The sequence below is a fragment of the Sesamum indicum genome, linkage group LG4, assembly GCF_026168435.1.
Source record: "Sesamum indicum cultivar Baizhima isolate 11 linkage group LG4, ASM2616843v1, whole genome shotgun sequence".
Taxonomy (NCBI): Eukaryota; Viridiplantae; Streptophyta; class Magnoliopsida; order Lamiales; family Pedaliaceae; genus Sesamum; species Sesamum indicum.
The window spans coordinates 18,931,925-18,954,008 of NC_142660.1; the positions used below are offsets into that span (position 1 = coordinate 18,931,925).

A 22,084-nucleotide genomic window follows, 5' to 3' on the forward strand; every position below is an offset into this window, starting at 1 on the left:
AAAAATAGATGGACAACCGAGTAATTATGTATTACTAGTCAATCAAAGTATACTCGACGTCTGTCCATAATTAAATTTGTATTAGAAATGTGTTTAATCGTATAAATAAAAATATAAAGATAAAATGAATATTGATGAAGACTAATAAAATGATGAACTGATTTTATATGTATAGGAATAGTAAGAAATTATTATTAATACAATTAAATGATCAGAAATCGTGGTAGTTATTGTTGAGGTCTTTTCCTTAATAAATTAACTAGCTATATGACTTGTGTAACTATTCCAAAGGAGGTCCAAGTCAGGTAATGTATGACTTATGTATTACACTCATATTTATACTCTTTTATTTCCTAATACTTTATTTCACTATTTTCTATTTCAAGTCTCCAAGTGAATCCGAGCACCATAATTTTTACGAGTGTAGGTATGGATAAATAGGCTAAATAATCATAAAAAATAATAAATAATTATAAAAATGCCGTATTCTTAAAAATATTTAAACTTTTGGGCAACAATTTTCTTTAATATTCTACCCAAAAAATTATTTATTTTTTCTAAATTTTATTTTATATTATAAACTATTTTTTCAATGTTTTGTCTAAAATTTTTAAATATTATAAGAATACGGTATTTTTGTAGTTATTTATTTATCTTTTTACTGTTTTTAAATTATTTAGCCGGATAAATAGCATAGATTTGGGCTTTCAATTGTGGGCCCAATGGGCATTCAATTGTGGGCCCAACTTTTGTTTTTAAAAGAGAATTACCCTCCCACGCACCGTACTCTTTGGTTCAACGTCCGCGCCGCCCCAGCTCCGTCGCCGCGCAATGGCCGCCGCCAGGTAACTTCATCACCGGCACCACCTCGTAATTTCTACTGTGAACACAACGTAGTAACATTTGTTTGTATATTCAGTGACAGAAGGATGAGAGGATTCAACCGGTGGATGAAATATAACGGCATAGAATGTAGCGATGCCCTCCTCCTCTCAGCTGAAAATGGCGATACCGATGATTCCTCCCGGGCACTGTCGATCTCTGTGAAGGCTTTGTGCGATTTGAAGGAAGGCGATGTCGTTGCGACGATTCCCAAACAGAGCTGCCTCACCGTCAGAACTTCCGCCGCCAGCAGCCTCGTCGAGGAGGCCGAGCTCGACGGCAATTTGGGTCTGGTTGTTGCTCTCATGTACGAGAAGAGCCTCGGCCCCCAATCGAAATGGTTCCAGTACCTCCAGATACTGCCATCCTTTGAGCCAATTCCGTTGCTTTGGTCCCTCTCTGAAATTGATTCTCTCCTCACCGGCACCGAACTACACAAGGTTAGTCCATTGTGAATGTTCTTTCTAGTTACCAATTGGATGTGACCGCTTGCTTTTGTCGTGGGGTATAATTGTTTGATAGCATTTAATTGGAAGTGTATAATTCATTCTGTTTCAAAGTTTACTTGTAATACAATAGTGGTTTGGATTTGGCTCGATTAGAGCTCATTCAAGCTAAACTAGTGTAACAATCACTTTAAGCTCCATCATGGTTAAAACCTGATAAAAATGTTGAAACCAAGCTTGATCAGGAAGTTCAACTTGATTTTTTAAAGTCCTTTTAAACATATAGTGCAAGCATCCATACATTACTGATCCCCTTTATGCAAGTATGCACTAGTTAATGTGATTTATATGCTATTACTTGCTGCAATTTGTAGGCAGATAGTTAAGGAAGACAAGGCTCTGGTCTATCAAGACTGGAAGGAATGTATCAAACCACTATTGGATTTGGATTCTTTTCAGCTAAATCCAGAATTTTTCACTGCTGATGAATACATTGCCGCAAAGAGTCTAGTTGCTTCACGATCGTTTCAGGTAGATGAGTACCATGGTAGTGGGATGGTTCCTTTGGCTGACCTGTAAGTTACGCCTAATCTAATACTGCATGGTTGTGTTCTTGTTAGAAGGATATTGGCATATTTCTGGCATATGTTAAGTTATACTTGATGAAATAGTATAGAATTACCATAATTAAGGAATTAATGATTGCATGAGTCTTTTGAATGCTTGTTCACACTTTGTAATCATAAGACATTATATGTTCCTAAGACCAGCTTCTGAATGCCATTTTCAGATGTTAGAAGTATGTTAGGCTTGTCTACCGATTAATTTCATGAAATTCTATTTGATGTATATTTAATCAGAAAGCTCCTCGAGAACAAAAAATATATGATGCAGTCTTTTGTGTAGTGAATTAGTCATCAAAGGCAGCTGATATTGAAAAGCTAAGATAAAAGGTGAAGTGTCTTAAAAATTGATAGGTAAAAATAGAAGATGATACCAATGACCAGTTCATAAAAATTTCTTCATTAGTTGCAAACTGGTATGTACTATCTACTTTCAAAAGACTAAAGCTATCCACTTGAAATCCATTCAGCCGATCTTAAATGTCTATTCTTGATAGACTCTGAAGGATTCAGTCTAAAGCCACAACAACTTGGCCCCCTTCTGTCGTTTGAAGCATCAATTCAACAATTCTTTTCTTAGGATAAACTTGCCATAGACATTATGTACTCTGAACTAGTATTAGTTTTCTTATGGTCAAGATTCTATATTAAACTCCTGAGCTTTCTCATATTAGAATTATCTTGGCTGCTTACAGAGAGGTTTTGCTCGCTTGAGTTGTTTGAATGGTAGTTCTTTGTCCACTTCTTAGTAATCAACTCCTTTCTGATATCCAGCTTTAATCACAAAACAGCCGCTGAGGATGTACATTTCACATCTGTATCTTCTAGTTCAGATTCTGATGCTGAATCCGGTAATGGAAAAAGAGATGCTGATGATGAAAATGATGGAGATGATGAGCCCATATCTCCTCATCCAGAAACAGAATTTTCTGGTGGAAGCTACCTGGAAATTTCTTCAAATTCAGGAAATGAATCTACGTATCTGGAAATGATAATTGTTCGAGATGTCAAAGCTGGAAGTGAGGTAAGGGCTTGTGCTGCCTGTTACCTATTCTGTTCTCTTGTTGGAACTAAAAGCAACTTTCCATGACTGTATACAAAACTTCATGTGGTTTGACGTGGTAATATTTTGGTAAGGCAGTGTGATGAAATTCTCATTGTTACCATACTTTCAGGTGTTCAATACATATGGATCCTTGGGCAATGCTGCACTTCTGCATAGATATGGATTTACAGAACCTGATAATCCATTTGATATTCTGAACCTAGATCTAGATATTGTAGTTCAGTGGAGTTCATCTTTGTTTTCATGTCGTCACAGCAGAAGAAGGCTGTCAGTCTGGAGAAGGTTGGAATATTCTGGATGTGTCAGTGAAGATTCTGAATATTTTGAAATATCATATGATGGGGAACCTCAAGTGGAGTTGTTGGTTTTACTTTACATAATGTTGTTACCTGATGAGGAATTTCACGAACTTGATCTTGCATTATCGGCCACCGGAGAGGTCAAAGAGACTCCAAGCCTCCGCTTGCTGGGAAAGGAGAGGTTTCTGTCATCTGAAGACTCAGAAGCAAGTAAGAAGTTGTTGCTGACACGTGGTGTTTGCCAAGCTCTATTTTCACTTGCAGATGCTCGGGAAAGTTTATATGGTCCAAATTCTTTGGACAACGACATAAAATCATTCACCGAGAGTTCTCATATAACTGACCCTAAATTGTACCACTCTTTAACGCTGCGTATCAGTGAGAGGAGGATAATTGAAAGACTTAGATCTTTTGCTGATTCTGGGGCTGGAATTTTGAGAACTGCTGTTGGAACAAGAAAGAGGAGAAGAGTGGAGAGGACATGATTTGTCATGTGCTGAAGGCTCAGAGTTCCTTTTTCAGTTATTTATTTTCTTATATATCCGACTATCATACATGCTGAGCTATAAACTCCCAGAGCATACAACTTAGTTCTTTCAGTCAGATATTTTGCCATTGATTCACCCTTACAGGTGTTGAAGCTGGATAAACATGAGCAGCACTTCTTTGTTCATGCAAGTCTCCTGGTGAAGTATGGGACCTGAAAGAAATTGCTTGAAATTGAATCCTGGAACATGCTGGTGGTGTAATACGAGTCAAATAGGGATTCACAGAGAAAACTCCTGGTGCTATGGTAATTGCATCATCGAACAACACATTTTCTTAACATTGCAGAAGCTCAGATGAATAGCAGGCAAGATTTTCAGCAACCTTTACCTGTTCAACATGTTTTATAATGTTCATTAGCGGCAAAACAGTGTTAATTCATATGCAAGGCCAAGACAATCTCACCCCAACTGAGGTAACATCCTGTAAGTGTGCTATTTGGGATCTGGCATTGATGTTGAACTGGTGTTGATCAGTGCTGCAGAACACATGGGAGCACATTGTGCTCTTAGCTGTCTTAAGCTTTAGGGAAATGAAAATTAATAATTTTGGTTCATACATATTTTTTGACATGAAGCAAGTGAGACAGGTATCAACTGCATTATTGTCTCGTGTTAGTTCGATCTAAATATGTAAGCCCTCTTGAAATTCACGCGGCTAACTTGGTGTTTGTTTTCGTAATATTTTACTCATTTTGTCGTTCGATTCATATGAATTGACAACTTTAAACTGTTCTTAGATTTTACATTGTTTTCGTTTCTAGTGGCTATTTATCCATGTTTAGAGATAGGACTGTGATTGAATTCATCTTGATATCTAAGATGATGATTAGACTGCGATTGAGTTTATCTTGACATTTGCACGGTCTCTAGATTGAAATCATCATCAGTTTGGTCCCAAGCCAACACTTTAGTCTGTATTATAATTTGGATTCCACGAAAGTAATATATATTTGTCTTTAATCAATTAAACTAATCGTAGAAGTGTTTTTTCTATTAAATACTATTCAATTTTAGTTTTTATCTATTTTTCACAATTTTTACAAATATTACCCAATTTTGATTCTGCTATAACTTTTAATTTTTTCTACAAAAATTGTAGAATTTTTTTGCAAAGACTCCTTTAGTAACCATTGCATCTCCATTGACTTCATGGGAACAGTAGGATCTAATAAACTCTTAAAAATGATCAATCTAACAAAGTTAACAATTCTAAGTTTCAATGATTTCGTCAAACACCAGCGCGTATTGATAGGTTTTTCAAACAACAATAGGTATTCGTAATTATATCAAACTTCAAGGGAGTTCATTCTTATTTACTCAAAGCTTTAATATGATGAATCTAGAAAATAAAAATTAGGGTAAATTTTATTTATCTCTTCTAAGGTTTGGCATAATTACAAATACCTTCTTATTATTTGAAAAATTATAAACATCCCTCGAATTTTAACATCCGTTTAACAGTTATAAACACATTGTCATTTAGACCAGTCGGTTCAAAATAGCCCAACAATCATAAAACAATTCATAGTATTCGACACATTGGTTTAAATACAGACATCATCACTTTCAAAACAGTTCAAAAAAACATTCATTGTTGCTTGCAATCTTCATAGAGGTTAACTCCCTTAGCATCCTGATTGTTTGTGTTCCCTGTAGGGAGATTCCCATCCCTCTCCAAAAGTTTGGTGGCAGATTTGAGGATTATCCTGCAACATGCACTGAAGCATCATTTCAGGTCAAGAAAATATATAAGTATAACATTTCAGACCATAAAAATAGGCCATAAGAATATAAAAATCTAACAGGCCAATAGAATATAAGGTAAATTATTTTTTATCATTCGAATTATTCTTGTTTTTACACTTTGACATCTGAATTTTTCTTAATGTCAACTTACCATCTCAACTTTGTGAAATTTGCACTTGACGTATATGACTTCTTTTTGTTGAAAAAAACATCACATGTCGTGCATATATGAAAAATATCACATCGAATAACCCTCAAATATCACATGTGCATTGTATGTGATTTTTTTTTTTTGGCAAAAAAGTTAGTGAAAAAACAGTTACAAATGGCAAAGTGCAAAATTTTATAAAATTGAGAGGATAAATTAATAAAAAAAATTAAATATTAAAATATAAAACGGTTATAATTTAGATGGCAAAATATAATTAATCCGAGAATATAATATGTAGCATGTTGGAAAGGTTTTTAAAGAATAAACCCCCTTACTCGCATTTTGATTCGGCAACGGCAATAACCCAACCAAATTTAATCAAATTATCTTCTTTTTTTTTCTTTTTGAACAAAAACACCAAAATCCTTAGTGAAATGAGCAGACTTGAATTATTCGACAGTTAAACACCGTTTCAATGTTGTTCAATTTGAGAGAGTTTTTTCACCAATGGAAGACGAGTAGACGCGGAAGATGAGAGAAATAATATGATCAAACACAAAGGCTAAATATGACTTTACCACTCTCTATATTTTAAAATGTTTTTATTAAAACATGATATTCGTGTATTATTGACAGAAAAATAACATTGGCCAAGTTGGGTTGACCTACTAGCCCAACCCACCTGGTCCCAGGCCACTGGGCGGGACCAGTCCAGTCAGACGTGTCTGGGCCAGACCAGCCTATTCTTTTATTGGGTCAACCTGATCCAGTGCAGACTAGCACGGCCCAGGCGGCCTCAAGTTTTTCAATTACTCCATTAGATCCAAGCTCATGAAAAGTTCAGATACTGGTTCATATAAATAAGCTAAGTATTTGAAGTACGAGGGTTAGGGAAAAATCCACAGTAATAACAACAAAAACAATTTCATTTCAGATAACAATTATTCTGCTGACAACAGCTCAGTGGAATTCCACAGTTACATTAGGTAAAAATTTGAGGGCTGTGAAGATGAGTTAAAGTAGAAGCAAGGACTCCATTCACTATGTCATCACATTGCAGGAACTGAAAAGAATTGGATGAGTGGTTGTTGCAAGCAGAAAGAATACACTGAGACTTATTTTTGTCTTGTATAATCAAAGCTAACCTATCAGGCAGTTTTCACTACGGAAGGAAGCGTTTTGAGAAGCTGTAATGAAGGCCGTCTCAATGTGTGGTTGAGAAGAATCATTAGGGTTAAAAGAGTGAGAGCTCCAGCCTGATGAGCAGTGCCTAGTGAAACCGGTACATACGAGAGAAGAGTTGATATCCCCAAGGTAACCTGCAAGGAAGCAAAGAAGAGAATAACTGAATGGACAATGGCTCAGCTGACAGAAAAATGAAAACGTAAAGGGAATGACGAAGAAGCAACACCATCTCATGTTTTAAGAAAAAAGCCATATTTATACCACAATAGAAGAGGAACGAGGTTCCACAGGCAAGAAAGAAGTGGATCTTAGTACCTGAAGAGCAGCCATGCCCATGGTGCTTCCTATTAGAGATCGTATTGCAGGATGTATATCAAGTTTTCTACTTGACCACCACAAGCCACCAATAGAAAATAAGGTTGCAGTAGCGAGAATTCGATGGTCAAGCTGGAATGCATAAGAGAACCAAACATCAGCCACATAATATCCGAAACACATTGACTTTGTAATTGAAGTAGTGGAGTTGCAACTAGGAATGTGCCAAAAACTTAACTAAGAATCATACCTTGTCTAGAAGAATAAATGAAACCAAGGATCATGGATGTTAAATTAAACAATCAATTCATTGACTTTTATATGGTGGATAAGAGAAAGAACCAAGAACGTCGGGATGTCCTCTGGCTAAGATCTAATTATGTTTTCTCATGGTATCTTGGCCATGAGAAAATTAGTTCCCAACCGAAGTCGGTTCATATGCTACAGCTATCCGATTAGCATAGGGCCAGAAAGTTGAAGCATATATAACTTATGTTGCTTGAATCCGAAACCAACAACAAATAGCACTGGCCCGTTGCTTTAAAACTACAAAACACCAGGATTTACCCAAAAGTCAATTCATTTAAGCGTCCTTTTTCAATGAGAAAGTTTAGAAATATCATTTTTCCTTCAAAGTGTTGCACTACTCAAAACTTTTTATTAGGTAATATAGTCATATACCAGATATGAAGTGCCTAAGAACTGCTGAAAATTATGATCAGTCAAAGGAAAACTGATTATATTTCTATTTGCAGGAAAAGGTAAGGAATTTTAACTGAACAAAAACAGTACAAATCAGCTAACCGCTCATCGTTTACTCTTTATATACTCGTGACAATCACAACAGGTGGCTCAAATTTTCAAATGTAATATAAATCTGCACCACTTGTAATACTCAACAGCAACAATTACCTGCACCATGGACGTATTCTCGAAGAAATTCCTCACTAGCGGCTTCAGGTTAAATACATCTTCCGGAATCCATGTATCACCCATTTTTGGGAAAGTATTAAAGGCACGTCCCTGGAAATATCAAATGCAGAGGACGTGACTATATAAGTAATAGCAGACTCCATTCCAGAGGCATACAGATGATAAAGAGTGACAAAAGAAAAGTCTAGTTACATACGGCGTCATTTCCGGCAACAAATGCTCCTGAGACGGCTGTGATCCCAACAAGAAAACTTACAGGGAGGGCAAGACGCTTGACTTTTGCTGCCCCTTGAACCCAGGCTACAGATTCCGCAGGAGGTTCAGGCATAACAACAGAAAGTGCCGTCCAAAAGAGCCCAGAGTAAATGACAAAGGCCGAAGTCAAATGAGCTGCTAGGCGGTAAGGGCTTACCCTTGGTTCAGCATACTCAGATGCGGGCTCCTGGGAGAGGAAATAGAACATTCCTAAGAGTTGTATTTAAGCTAAGTATTCCGAATATGATAGTTTAATGCTTTTTATTATTACCTCTAAACCACTCTTGACCATCCACCACCCAATTAAGCCCTGCCCAGCACCAAGAGCAAATAGCCCACAGAGCCTGAGTCCCAACTGTACCGTAATGTATCCTTTCCGAAGAAAGTATGAGAATGGTAGTGCAAACATTATACCCAGTGCCCTTCCCCACATACGATGGGCATACTCCATCCAATATATGAACTTAAAATCGTCTAGACTCATCCCTTTGTTTACTCTGCAACGGCCAAGATTGGATGTAACACGCCAAGCCCAAACCGACCACAACTATCACAGAATTAGACAACATCCAAAGAAACCACAGATAGAAAATCCAGTGGAAAGATAAACTAGTAGATCGATTCCAAACAAAATGAAGATAGACGACAACTGAATTACCGTTTGTATTCAGGAGATTGCTTATATTTTTCAAATTCAACCAACCATTCCTCGTCGGAAAGTGGAGGAAGACCACCGGTAAATTTCCAGTCAGTCATTGAAAGGCCAGATCTCGTCAGTCGTGTGACACCTCCAAGTACCACCATACTAAAGACCCAAGCAGCAGACACAAAGAGCCAAATACCAACCGCTTTCTGAGCATGGGGGCCAGCAGTTACAAGGAGCTTCAATCCTCCTGTATCTTTTGCAGATACAGATGCTGCAGTGGAAAAATTCCTGAATGGTGGCTTATAAAAGTTCTGAAACCAGAATGAGCATTCTACTTTTAATCTTTATAGTCTTATAAAAGAAAATGTAAAGAGCCCACAAACAGAAATGCTACAAAGAGCATTTACACCAATAATCTCCACTCACCTATAATCAAATTAAATAGCTCACCACCCCTCATCGAACTAGATCACTTACATGACTTGAAAAAGAAAGTTAACCTTAGAAACAAAAGAATGAACAACACGCATCGATGAATGTTTTTCGAACTTCAACCACTATGAACAACTAGCAAACACAAATCCAGCAAACTAACTAGTTGATTTCAGCTATGCACATGTAAAAGACAACAGATTTTCAGTATAAATTCTCCTTACAATTATTTTGAAGCAGTACCTACAAACAGGGAAGAAAATCATATAAATACCTTACAATTACTTTGAAGCAATGATCTCAAACCATACCCAACGCAGCTTCCCGCCACCGGCGTTCTTGCAGCTGGAATAAATCTCGGCAACGAAGAGTAAAATCTTGATTGGTGCTCATTTGAGAACCCACAAGGAGTGGTAAACGTTTTCCATTCCCTCGGATTAGATGAGGAAAATTTCTGCGTCACGGATTTACTTCTCCTTAGAAGTGAAATCAATCTGCTTTCAATCATGATGGAATTCAGAATAATTTCCTCTGCTCTCAATCAATAAAGCAATGGGGAGGGTTTTACGGAGCGTGGGGTTTTAGGGATTGCAAGAAGATATGAAAATTGGAGAAGAGCCTCTCATTTTGATCAGGCCTTTTAATATATAGCACATGCATGTAATAAATAATTTTTTAATATTTTAAATATTATAAATAAAAATATATTTAAACTAATAATCACAATAAAAAAATAAAATAAAAATTAATTTTAAATATTATCGATACAATAAAAAAATTTATTAAAACAATGTAGAGTGTAAAGAGCAATTGCGAATAATTTCTAAAATTATTTAATTACGGTGTAATTTTTATATTTAAACCGTAAGGTCAGGATGGCACCTCTTGCAAGTAGGCCGTTCCTTTCGCCATTTCCAGGTGCTTTTGATCTTTTTGCATCCTTTAGTCAGTACGTTCACCTTCCGACAACCGGATTTTGGGTGCCACATGGATTCTGAACATTGTTGCAAATGCTCCAACTGAAAATTAATGCGACTGTATCATTAACCATTATTTATGAATGTAGAGTGACTCGTTTTATATTAGGATAGATTAATTTATACGGTACAAGTACTTTTAAAGCCAACAAGTATCTCAATTGGCGAAATTGAGGTCCCATATGTGAATATTGATTTATTTCAATAATAATTATTGGTTTACTGAATAATATTTATTGATTAATTATACTTATTCGATATTAAATAAGTAGCGTATATTTTGATTGTTGATGATTAAAATTTATAATGTATTTATTCAATAAAAAATATTTCTAAGAATAATATTAATAAAAATAAAAACAAAAGAAATTATTTGACATGTGCATAGTAAATAAGCCTAATACTAATATAATAATTTAATATGTCATAATGAAATCATTTATATTAAGTTGTTAAATTCAAACTTATATATTTATTATATATATTTGAAAAATTATTTCAGTATTTTGATATTTTTAAATATATATATATTTATAATTGAATTGATTTGTATCTAATTAAAAAAAGATTAGCAAAGAAAAAATTAAATTTAAATTTAATTTATTTATCAAATTAATAAATTCAATTCATTAAATTTTTTTAAAAATAATCTCAGATCGAATATCGAATAATTTAATTATTTTTGCAGCCGTATTTGTTGGACATAAAATTTGGAGTTATGTGGTCACACAATATACTGCGACGACGTCGTTCTGATCACATATGTTATGCTCTCTTTCTACCTAATTTCTACATAAATATAGGTTGTCTGAAAGACACATCTTCTTCCCTAAAAGCGACACGTGGTCGGATCTGAGTGGTTCATGACAAATTTTAATTTAATTTAATTTTGTTTATGAAATAGACTTGATCGATCTTGTATCACATATTTAACTAAGAGGCAAACACACTCGATGCATGTGTAAAGTAATATTACGTATATTTAATAATTTAATTTCTGAAATAAAATAAAATTACATTAATTAAATTAAAAGAGAATAAAGTATACTAAGTAGTAAAAAATTAATAACGTATATTAAAAAAAAGTGGAGAGCAGTTGTAAAACACAAGACTTGAGTTAATTTACACACAACATTAAGTTATATTAAATAAAAGAACACTTTTCGTCCTGTAATTTAGGTTTTTTTTTTTAATTTTTGGTCATAATAAATACACAATACTTATTTTTAGTCCCGTAATTTTTAAAAATAGCACTTTTAGTTCATAGCATTACTATTTCTTGAACTATTCGAACTGAATATAAAAGGAATAAAGGTTTTTTTCATCCTATAATTATAGCAATTTTCTATTTTAGTCCTTTAACTATTTAGGGTTCCAAAATGGACCTTTAACTTTTTAAGTTAATCAATTTTAGGACACCAGTCTCAGGATTTTGTCTAAATTTTTTGGAAAATAACACCTGAATCTGACATGGTATTTCAAAATGGGATTGGCCGCTGCTGCCACCATATATATATATATATATATATATATATATAGTATGTTAATATATGTAATTATGTATATATAAAGTTATATATATGTAAAAAAAATTTATTTTCTTAAAATTAAGTAAAAACATTTTATATGCTTTTTTTTATTTTAATATTGTTTATATTAATAATATAATTTAAAATTTTGATATACTTTTTTTTCTATTTGAGATATATATTTTTTTAATGAATATTATCAAAATATATTTAAATTACTAATACTTTATGATGCTCATAAAAATACACTGCCCTAAAAAAGCCCAAAAAGTCTAAAAAGAAGAAAGAAAAATAAGGTCCATGATGCCTCCAAGAGGCCCAATGCAAAAGAGGGCCCAAAATGATAGGAAGCCCATTCCATATAGAGTCCCAAGAAGTTTGGTAGGTGCCCCCAAAAATAAATTGGTCAAAAGAAGCACAATCGAAGCCTCACAGTTACACAAAGAAGCTTAGGGACTTGATTATAGGACGCATAGCTTTAGTAGGAACCCTTAGACTTGCTGAGGCGTGTCTTACGGATGCCCCTGGGAAAGAAGGAACGCACCCCCTTATGACCCTCCCGAAAAAAGAAAAAATTGACATAAGAGATTCCCTTATGGGGTATCTACATCATTTTAACTCAGTAGCCTCAAAGGTCCCTTCTACTAAATCCGATGTGCTAACATGTGTCTTCTTGTAGGGATTTCAGGATGAGTACTTCTCCAAGCCTCTAGTCAAAAGCTCTCATCCGTAGGGGCACAAAACTCGCCCTCCATCTTGGAGGCATCCTAACTTTCCTTCGTGGAGGCATCCAACCCTTCGTTCGAGCAGACACTTAGACTCTTCTTTGGGAGATACATAAGTTTTGTTTTGTGTAGGCCAAAAAAGTCATATCTTCCAGACAGGCACATAACCCCTGCTCCAAGCAAACACCTTATCGCTCATTTGACGAGGCTACTAACTCCTGCTTCGAGTAGGCACCCTCAAGTAAGTCCTCCTCCTTGGAGGCATACATCCGCTTCTCCTTGGAGGCACACAAACCTTGTTTTGAAAAAACGCCTTTAGAAAAGTCCTACTCCATGTAAGCTTGAAGTAAACTCTACTTTCTCTAAGCATACTTTTCATGAAAGGGCTTAAAATACCCCTAGGAAGCTCAATCCAGGTAAAGCCCTTAGGGAGTTCGGCAGGCATCCTCGAAAAATAAATTGGCCAAGAAAAACTTAATCGGCCCAAATTCGAGAGAACCCCGATTTAAAAAGGTCTCATAGGTTCACAAAGAAGCTTAAGGACTTGAAATCCCCCAACTAAAGTCAAATCTCATCTCACATGGCATCCACAGGTGACTTAGGTGTCATCCACGTAGGATCTCTCGAGGCACTCCTTACAGAATAGGATAAGGACCAATAGCCCCCTTGGGGACATGTGGTGCCTCTAGAGAAAAGTAATCTATAAGTTCTAAAAGTTTGAACTTCGATTAGAAGAAAGCGTCTCCTCAACTACCTCTCAAAAAATTTGGGAATGCATCCTTATCCCTGAAAGATACTTTTATGCACAGTGGACTTCAACTGCCCCCGAAAAATCGTATATCTCCAACTAGCAAAAGATAATCCTCCACTGAGTCCTAGGGATCCTCCAACTATTGAGACTCTCAATTGAACTTGAGGGAATTAAACATCATCTAATAATTTTGAGATCATGCTCCTTCACATCCGTGATTTTCTCCAACCAATTTAGGATTGCCTATAAATAGAAAGCTTTTAGTTGAAAGTTTTTATAGTTGGGCAATAATTTAAATAATAACTTGATCAATGGCATATAAGCATAATTTTTGTAAATGTAATGAACTTCTAGCACTTTTTAAATAAAAAAGGTACTTGAATACATAAGTTGGAGAAATAAATAAATAAAATTGTTAGCACAAAAGCTTTTAAATAAAAATGCTTTTGAAATTAATATATGTATATATATAAAAATAAAAGAGTGAGGATAATTTTATCAAGCAAAAACATTCAAAAGCTATAATATAATTAAAAATCTTTGTCTTCTCAGTGGAATAGACCCATCTATACAATAGTGTCTAAAGTAAAAATATGTGCCATTTAATTGAATAGGCACTGTACTGTAAGAGGTTTTATGCTTCATTCTTCAATGGCATATCCATTTTTTTATATATATACTAATTTTAAAAGGTTTTTCATTGAAATATTTATTTTTGCTATATTTTTATTCAATTTTTTTCCTTTAACTTACTCATTCAAGTACTCCTTTATTTGAAAAGTTCAAGAAAAGTTTATTAAATTCACAATAATTATGATTATAGTCATTTTTCAGTTTATTATCTAAATAATTCCCCAATAATAATTTTTTTCAATTAAAACGATTATATTTTTTTAAATTCACAAGGGAGGGACCAAATTGCATTTTAAAAATGAAAAAAATATAACTATTTTATAAAATTGAAAATATGATTATAAGATAACATAAGAAAATCACCCATTGAAAAATTAATTTAAAATTATTTTAGAATTAAAAATCAATATAAGGACTAAAATATTTTTTACCGCTCTCCAATCCTACTCAACAGTAAAGAATTGGGTGAATAGCAATTTACTCCCTTGTGATATTGAAAATGAGCATATTATCCCCCCCCCCCCCCTCCATGAAAAAAATATAGCAATTTACCCCATTGTACTTTTTAAAACGAAGCAATTTACCTCCTTATACAGGGAGGTAAATTCTTCATTTTAAAAATTATAGGGGGATGGGTAAATTATTATATTTTAAAAAATATAGCAAGGTAAATCATTATTTATTTTTTGATAAGAAAGTAATTTACTCATTTATAATATCACAAGAGAGTTGTTTGCGTTTTTTCCGTAAAATAATTTATGCAAAAGAAGTAAAATAAATAAATAAATAAAAGCAGTGGTTTTGGAAGGAGGTAGGGCATGAGCTACCTAATCATTCAATCATTCTTCAACACTACAGCAGTTATTATGATTCCATGTGAAGCTTCCTTTTTCAGTTGTGGAAGGGATGGAAAAAGCCCCACCAATTAACCCGACAGTCACGCTGAAATACTATTGGAAGTTGGACCAATCTTCTTTTCTTGATTGATTATTTATTAAAAAAAGAAACACCCTCAAAAGAATCATAAGAACAAATTAATTAACAAAGTATTTAATGTATTAGATTTTTGGAATTATACTATTATTTTATGAAATTTGGTGTAGATATACGTAAACTCTTTATGATTTAAAAAATCACGCAAAATATTCTTGATGTTTTTTTGTGTCCCGTTAATCAAAATTCACGAAGTCTGCTGATATCAATCTAAAAATTGAATAAAAAATCTATATTTACCCTCAATTGTCTTATTTAATTAAAAAACAATTAACGTATTAGATTTTTGAAATTATACTATCATTCTTTGAAATTTGGTATATGTAGTTACACATAAATTCCCTACAATTTAAAAAATTACATAAAATATTGCTGACGTTGTTTTTGTCCCATTTATCTAAAATTATGAAATTTGCTGATATCAATTGAGAAATTGAATGAAAATTTATATTTATGATCAATACCTTATTACTGAGTTATTGGACGCCAAACAATTTTTTTCTCACCAAACCATTCGTTATAAGGGTCAAGATGTACCTCCCCACATGTATCAACGTGTGAAATGGAGATGCGTAAGAGTAGTTTGGTCAGAACAGAGTTGTTTTACCTACAATAAGTTTGTAAGTTAATTGGGTAAATATGAATTTTCATTCATGTTAATTGCTGATATCAGCAGATTTTGTGACTTTTATTAAAAGATGGATCTATTTATTGGACGAAAACAAATGATAAGAATATTAGGTGTAATTTTTCAAATTATAAAAATTTTACATATAATTATATCAAAGTTCAGAGGAAACTCACCAGTTATCCCCTAAAAAATATTTTATGTATGAGATGCTTTATTAAATTTTATTTTTTCTTCTATAACATTTATTAGAGACGTTGCATGTACAAATATCTTATTAAATAAAATAGATAATATAGCAATTTTATACATAATTTTTGTGACATTAATTATTGAAAATTTTTATTATTGGGCTGCATTTTACATTCTATTTTGAATCATATTGCATATTCTATTTTAATTAATATATATATATATTACGTGTATAAAGATTATATATTTTATTTTATTTAGAATAATATTTTTTTTATATGTGAACGTATATGTTAACTAGAATAAAAGATACAATAAAACTTGTACTAGAAAATATATTCTGCCATTGAGCACACAGAGAGAAATTGTATTTTTCGTTTCATAACCTATGTCTAATACATTTTAAATTTTAATTATTGCATACAAATTCTCGAAAATAGTCCCATAATTTGCGAAAATGTTCAAGTTCAGACCTACTATTAAATTTCTTTTAGGAAATTGATAGAAAAAAGAACCTCGTGCAAGTCAATTTCCTAATAAAAGTTGGTATTTAGATTGAAATGAAGAATTTTAAAAGTTGTAGAGTATTTTTTTAAAATTTTTCGTAAGAAATAAGACTAAAAGTATACAAAATCCAAGTTATTGTACGAAAAATGTAAATTCAGCAACACACAACGTCCAAATATGAAAAATATAATTTTAGTCGAGTAGGAGATGGTTATTTTGATTCTATTCAAAATAAATAGCAATTTGGTAGTGTAACTTTAAAATTCTGTTAATTTTAGTCATTTTCGACCAATTTAGCCGAAGAATTTTGCATTACCATCAACCATGTCAACACTTAAATTGGGACTTCCGACAAATTTAATGGCATGACGGCCCAACATGTTTTTTCTTTTTTTAAAGAAAATGACTTGATAAAAAGAAATTACAACAAAAAAAGTGAAAAATTTGTCATATGATCAAGTGGTAATTTTTTTTTGCCAAGTTATTTCTTAAAAAGAAAAAAAAATATATTTTTGATTGCCACATCATCAAGTTCCCCAAAAAACCTTTTCTAGCCATTTGGTTGGTTTGATTTTCAGTTCGAGGCACCCCAAGAGACTATGTGATGGCATCAAAATGAGATATACTCATTGTTTATTGGCAATATGATAGAAACTCTTTGACATGCCGAATTCTCAATTAAACTTGACGGTATTGTATTCTTTTCATTTCCTTGCATTTTCGATATATTGCTGCTTGGGAAACTTTTGCAATTAATAAGTTGGGCCCGATGATTCGAGCGTATTGACAAAAACTTTCTGACATGCTGGATTATCGCCCTCAACTCATTTCCTCTCTTGACAATACACCTAAAAAACTATGTTATGAGATAGTAGTACTCTTTATTTACATTTTATTGATTACCTATTATGAGAGAGTAGTACTTTTTATTTATGCTTTTGATGTATATTATTGTAAGGGAGTAGTACTCCTTATTTACGGTTTTCTAGACGATACTAGGAAGTTAGTACTGTCTACTGTAAATTTGGCTACTTTTTGGTATTAATAAAGAAGGGACAGGGATTCTAAAAAGCTCCCCCACCTTTGGGTGGTTTAATTAAAAAAGAAAAAAGTTTCCCAAAAACCTCTATTTAGGTGTTGACATGATTGATGAGATGAAATTTAAAGGACTAAAATTGCTATAATTTTCAAAATTATATAACCAAATTTGCACATTTTAATTTAAACATAACCAAAATTACCATCCAATAACGTACTGGACTAAAATAATATTTTTCGCCTTCAAACACAAAGCCAAAGCAATTATTAGTAGACATGGCCCATGCACCGCAACTCAAGCCAAAATCAAAGTATCACATTTCATGTCAACACCTTTTAATGGATTTTCAGACATATATACACAAACACAACAAACAGCTGCAGACAACACCACTAATTGTTCACACCACTGCAATGCCAAAACCTCATCAGACCTCGTTCCTCTTCCTCTTCTTTGCGTTCCTGATCTTGTTCGGCTGCTTCTCTCACAGTGCTGAATCCTCAAGGTACGATCAAGAAGAGCTGCAGTGGCTGGACGACAAGGATGATGAAATCAGCATGGTCCAAAGCAGGCACTCAGCCCTCACCACCTGTGATTTTAGCAAAGGAAAATGGGTTTATGATCAAACCTACCCTCTCTATGACGCCGCCACCTGCCCTTACCTTAGCACCGCCGTCACCTGCCGGAAAAACGGACGCCCCGATTCCGACTACGAGAAGTGGAGATGGAAGCCTGATGGTTGTTCCATTCCGAGGTACACATTCAACTTTGATTATTTTTTGCCAAATTCTGTATTATGTAAAAAAGAAAGTGTTTGAGATGACCTTCAACTCTTCCAGAACAATGCAATATGACCCCCACAAGGAAAATTGCATTTTACGTCCTACAATTTAATTTTTTTACGATTTTGATCTCATTTATAATTTTAACTCGTCATATTGAATCTTATAATTCAAAGAAAATTATATTTTTAGTCCCAAGTATTAATTCTGTTAAGTTTTGACGGGAACAAAGTTTGTTTTCTTTAGCAATTTAAAAGAATTAAGATTTAAGACTAAAATTATAATTTTTTTTGTAGCTATGGTATGTAATTATCTGGTGAGTTAAAAAATAATAAAATCAAAATTACAAAAAGACTAATTTATGGGATCTTAGATGTAATTTTCCCGACCCGAGAGCGAGGGAAGTGAGCTCCTGTTTTAGAAGTTTAAGGGGATGTGCTGTTTTTTCTTTTTTTTTGGGGGGTTCTTTTTGCATATTAATATTTTTATAGGGGGTAAAATGTAATTAACTCTTAAATTAATATTAATTTATTTTATTAAATGTATACTTTTTAGATAATATGATTCTTTATATAGCATCGGTAGGGACAGGTGAAAAAGGAATTTCCTTAATCAAGAATTTTACTTCACCCCATTTATAAAAATCGGTTCTATTTGATCTCGTGAAGAGGAAAAAAAGAATGGAAAAAGCTACTAATACCTTGATGAGAAACTTTAGAGATATTAAATAAAAGGGTAAATTACAATGGGCTTATTTGAAATGATTTTATTTATAAATATTATTGTTGTTTGAAAATTACAAATACTTCTCTGAAATTATAAATACGTCAATAAATACCTTTACAATGAGCTGTCATGAGAAGGTACTTGTTAATTAATTAAGTAATTTCAAAGGGATATTTGTAATTTTTAAAATAATAAGAGGTTATTTTAATTATGACAAATCTTAAGGGAGCCTGTTGTAATTTACTCTGACTAATACAATATTTCTCTTCTATCAGTTTAATAATTTAGATAAGACGGCCATTTAGTATGTTGCATCGTTAAGATGTCAGGACATCAAGATTCGGAGCGAACTCATAGAAAAAAAAAACTAATATTCATGCATGTGTTAGTGATATATATGTTTGAAAATGCAGGTTCGATGCACTGGATTTTCTTGGAAGGATGAGGAGGAAGAGAATAATGCTAGTTGGTGATTCCATAATGCGGAACCAATGGGAGTCTCTGGTATGCTTAGTTCAGTCAGTCGTCCCCCCTGCACGAAAGACGGTCATCTACAACGGCCCTACGATGGCCTTCCTCGCTCTGGTACGTAAGCCAAGCACATCGATGGAATTAAATACTCGATAATTGTACTATATATAGAGAAACTTGATCTCATTCTCCTTTCTTGATTGTTTCTCAGTTTCAAGTGTAATAATATGATGAGTAGTTTTTAAAAGGGAAAAATGCAAGCAACCTCCTGTGATATTACAAATGAGTAAATTACGCTCTTATGAAAAAAAAAATAGCAATTTATCTTCTTGTATTTTTTAAAATACAACAATTTACCTCCCTATATTCTTTAAAATAAAGTAATTTTCCTCCTTAAACAGGGAGGTAAATTACTTCATTTTAAAAAGTACGGGGCTAAATCATTGGTTTTTTTTGTCTATAGGGATAATTTGCTTATTTGCAATATTGTAGGGGTCACTTACTATTCACCCATTATTTAAAACACGAGTTTGATTTGCAGGATTTTGAGATGTCAATTGAGTTCTGCTGGGCTCCTTTCCTGGTGGAGCTGCGACGAGGGGCGGACGGGAAGAGAATACTGCACCTGGATTGGATAGAAGAGAACGCAAAGTACTGGAGAGGAGTCGATGTTCTTGTGTTCGATTCGGCTCATTGGTGGACACATTCAGACAAATGGAGCTCGTAAGATGAACTATCTTGTGAATTTTGTCTGTCTTTCGCACGTTAGTCCTACCCATCTGTTTTCTTACCTTAATAATCTGGGCTGTGTTACTCCACTTCTAGTAGTATTAAATATATACGAGGGTTAATTATATTCTGAGTTGGACCAGTTTGTTTTAAAAAAAATTTGAAATTATACTTACATTTTTCGAAAATTCACCGTTTACACCTAATCACTTTTTATCAGGGTTTGAACAAAAATACTGACATTAACAAAAGAGAGTTATAAGTTTTCAAGTTTGCCCCTTATGTAACATTTTTCAAGTATATTTTTGTACTTATAAATGAATAAACGTATTATATATATATATATATATATATATGGAGTGAGGTTAACAGTAATGTTCCTCTTATAAATATAAAATTATTATATAGAAATATTAAATGGGGGTAAAATTAAAAATTTATGTAATTTTTTTGTTAACGTTTGCATTTTTCATCCAAATTTTGATGAAATAGGGTCATGTGTAAACAGTGAATTTTTTAATGGAGTGTAAGTGTAATTGTACATTTTTAGAGAATGTCTAAGTGTAATTAACCCTATATATATATATATATATATATCAAATGATTCTTCTCTTTAACATCTTAGCTTGTAGATGATTTGATCAATCGCCACAGCCAGATCAAATAAGAAGTCCCGAGTTCTACTCTCACTACTGGCCGTTGGTCTTCCACTGGCACGTGCAAGTCAATGAGACTTTCCGGTCGACTTTATATTTTTCTGGTCAACTGTGCCCTAAATTCACGAAAATTGAAAATGCATGCCATTTTTTTGCTACCCTAACAACATAAAATACTAACAAATACAAAATAAACATAATTATGGGACGAAAAATGCAATTAACCTATATTAAATTATTTTCTTACATATGGTCTTGTAAAATCATGATTTTTGCAGATGGGACTTTATGATGGAGGGCAATAATGTGTACAAAAGTATAAATCCCACAATTGCTTATGAGAAAGGATTGACAACATGGGCAAAGTGGATAGACTTAAATCTTGATCCCAGAAGGACTAGAGTGTTCTTCAGAAGTATGTCACCCAGGCACAACAGGTAAGCAGTGACTTCTATATAAATTGTATAACTATTTCTTTCCCTTGTAAAATCTAAATATTACAAATACATCCCACAACATATTGGTCATTTAATTAATTATTCTTTTAATTTTTTAAATTAATAATAAAATAAAATTTTCGCTACTTCCGTAGTTATAAATAGAGTAGTTTACGAGCCGAGCAATAAGACTAATCAAACGCCCTCTGAACCTGTTTTGTCCATGCAGGGACAACGGCTGGAAGTGCCACAATCAGAGGGAACCCTTGGAGTCCTTCATCCGGCCCCATATCCCGGAGCAACTGATAGTACTGGAAAAGGTGGTGAGGAGGATGGAATTCCCGGTGTACATTCAGGACATAACGACAATGTCAGCTCTCCGACGAGATGGGCATCCATCGGTGTACGGTCGGGCGTCGGGCGACAAGAACAACCAGCAACTGAAAGATCGTAGTTCTGACTGCAGCCACTGGTGCCTGCCCGGAGTGCCTGATACCTGGAATGAAATCTTGAATGCTGTGCTTTGATTAGGCAGCTAGGGTTTAAGGTTTGTTTCGGAGCTTCTTATGTTCTATGGTTGATAAGTAGACAAGAGCATGTTGTGATAGTAAATGGTAGCAGCTCATGAGTGTGTCTAGTGTCTTTTTGTTTCTTGTTAGTTGTGAGAAATGGGCTATGTTTGTCTATCAGGTGGCATTGTTATGGTAGTAATGTAATCAGCTACTTTTTTTTTTTTTTTTGGCAAAGGAATATAATATTGGTGATAAAATATTAAATCGTAA

The 22,084-nt window shown here is 33.6% G+C and overlaps 3 protein-coding genes across 4 annotated transcripts; 2 read left to right on the forward strand and 1 right to left on the reverse strand.

Moving 5' to 3' along the window:
* The first annotated feature begins 765 nt into the window (after nt 1-765).
* On the forward strand, nt 766-4,624 carry LOC105161062 (SET domain-containing protein). Of its 2 annotated transcripts, XM_011078629.3 has the most exons (5): nt 766-845; nt 920-1,322; nt 1,707-1,903; nt 2,726-2,975; nt 3,127-4,624. In XM_011078629.3, the coding sequence occupies exons 1-5, from the start codon at nt 832-834 to the stop codon at nt 3,799-3,801; spliced, it is 1,539 nt and encodes a 512-aa protein (XP_011076931.1). In that variant the 5' UTR covers nt 766-831; the 3' UTR covers nt 3,802-4,624. The 2 variants fall into 2 exon arrangements, with proteins under 2 accessions (XP_011076931.1, XP_011076932.1); XM_011078630.3 differs by lacking the exon at nt 766-845 and having other exon boundaries at nt 942-1,322; nt 1,703-1,903.
* Nucleotides 4,625-6,669: 2,045 nt separating this feature from the next.
* On the reverse strand, nt 6,670-10,150 carry COX15 (cytochrome c oxidase 15). The gene is made up of 7 exons (XM_011078631.3): nt 9,802-10,150; nt 9,108-9,406; nt 8,721-8,946; nt 8,391-8,636; nt 8,174-8,284; nt 7,262-7,393; nt 6,670-7,080 (listed from the first exon to the last, which is right to left on the reverse strand). The coding sequence occupies exons 1-7, from the start codon at nt 10,033-10,035 to the stop codon at nt 6,910-6,912; spliced, it is 1,419 nt and encodes a 472-aa protein (XP_011076933.1). The 5' UTR covers nt 10,036-10,150; the 3' UTR covers nt 6,670-6,909.
* A 7,710-nt stretch (nt 10,151-17,860) lies between these two features.
* On the forward strand, nt 17,861-22,035 carry TBL36 (TRICHOME BIREFRINGENCE-LIKE 36). The gene is made up of 5 exons (XM_011078633.3): nt 17,861-18,255; nt 19,423-19,594; nt 20,022-20,203; nt 21,144-21,302; nt 21,532-22,035. The coding sequence occupies exons 1-5, from the start codon at nt 17,915-17,917 to the stop codon at nt 21,827-21,829; spliced, it is 1,152 nt and encodes a 383-aa protein (XP_011076935.1). The 5' UTR covers nt 17,861-17,914; the 3' UTR covers nt 21,830-22,035.
* The last annotated feature ends 49 nt before the right edge of the window (nt 22,036-22,084 follow it).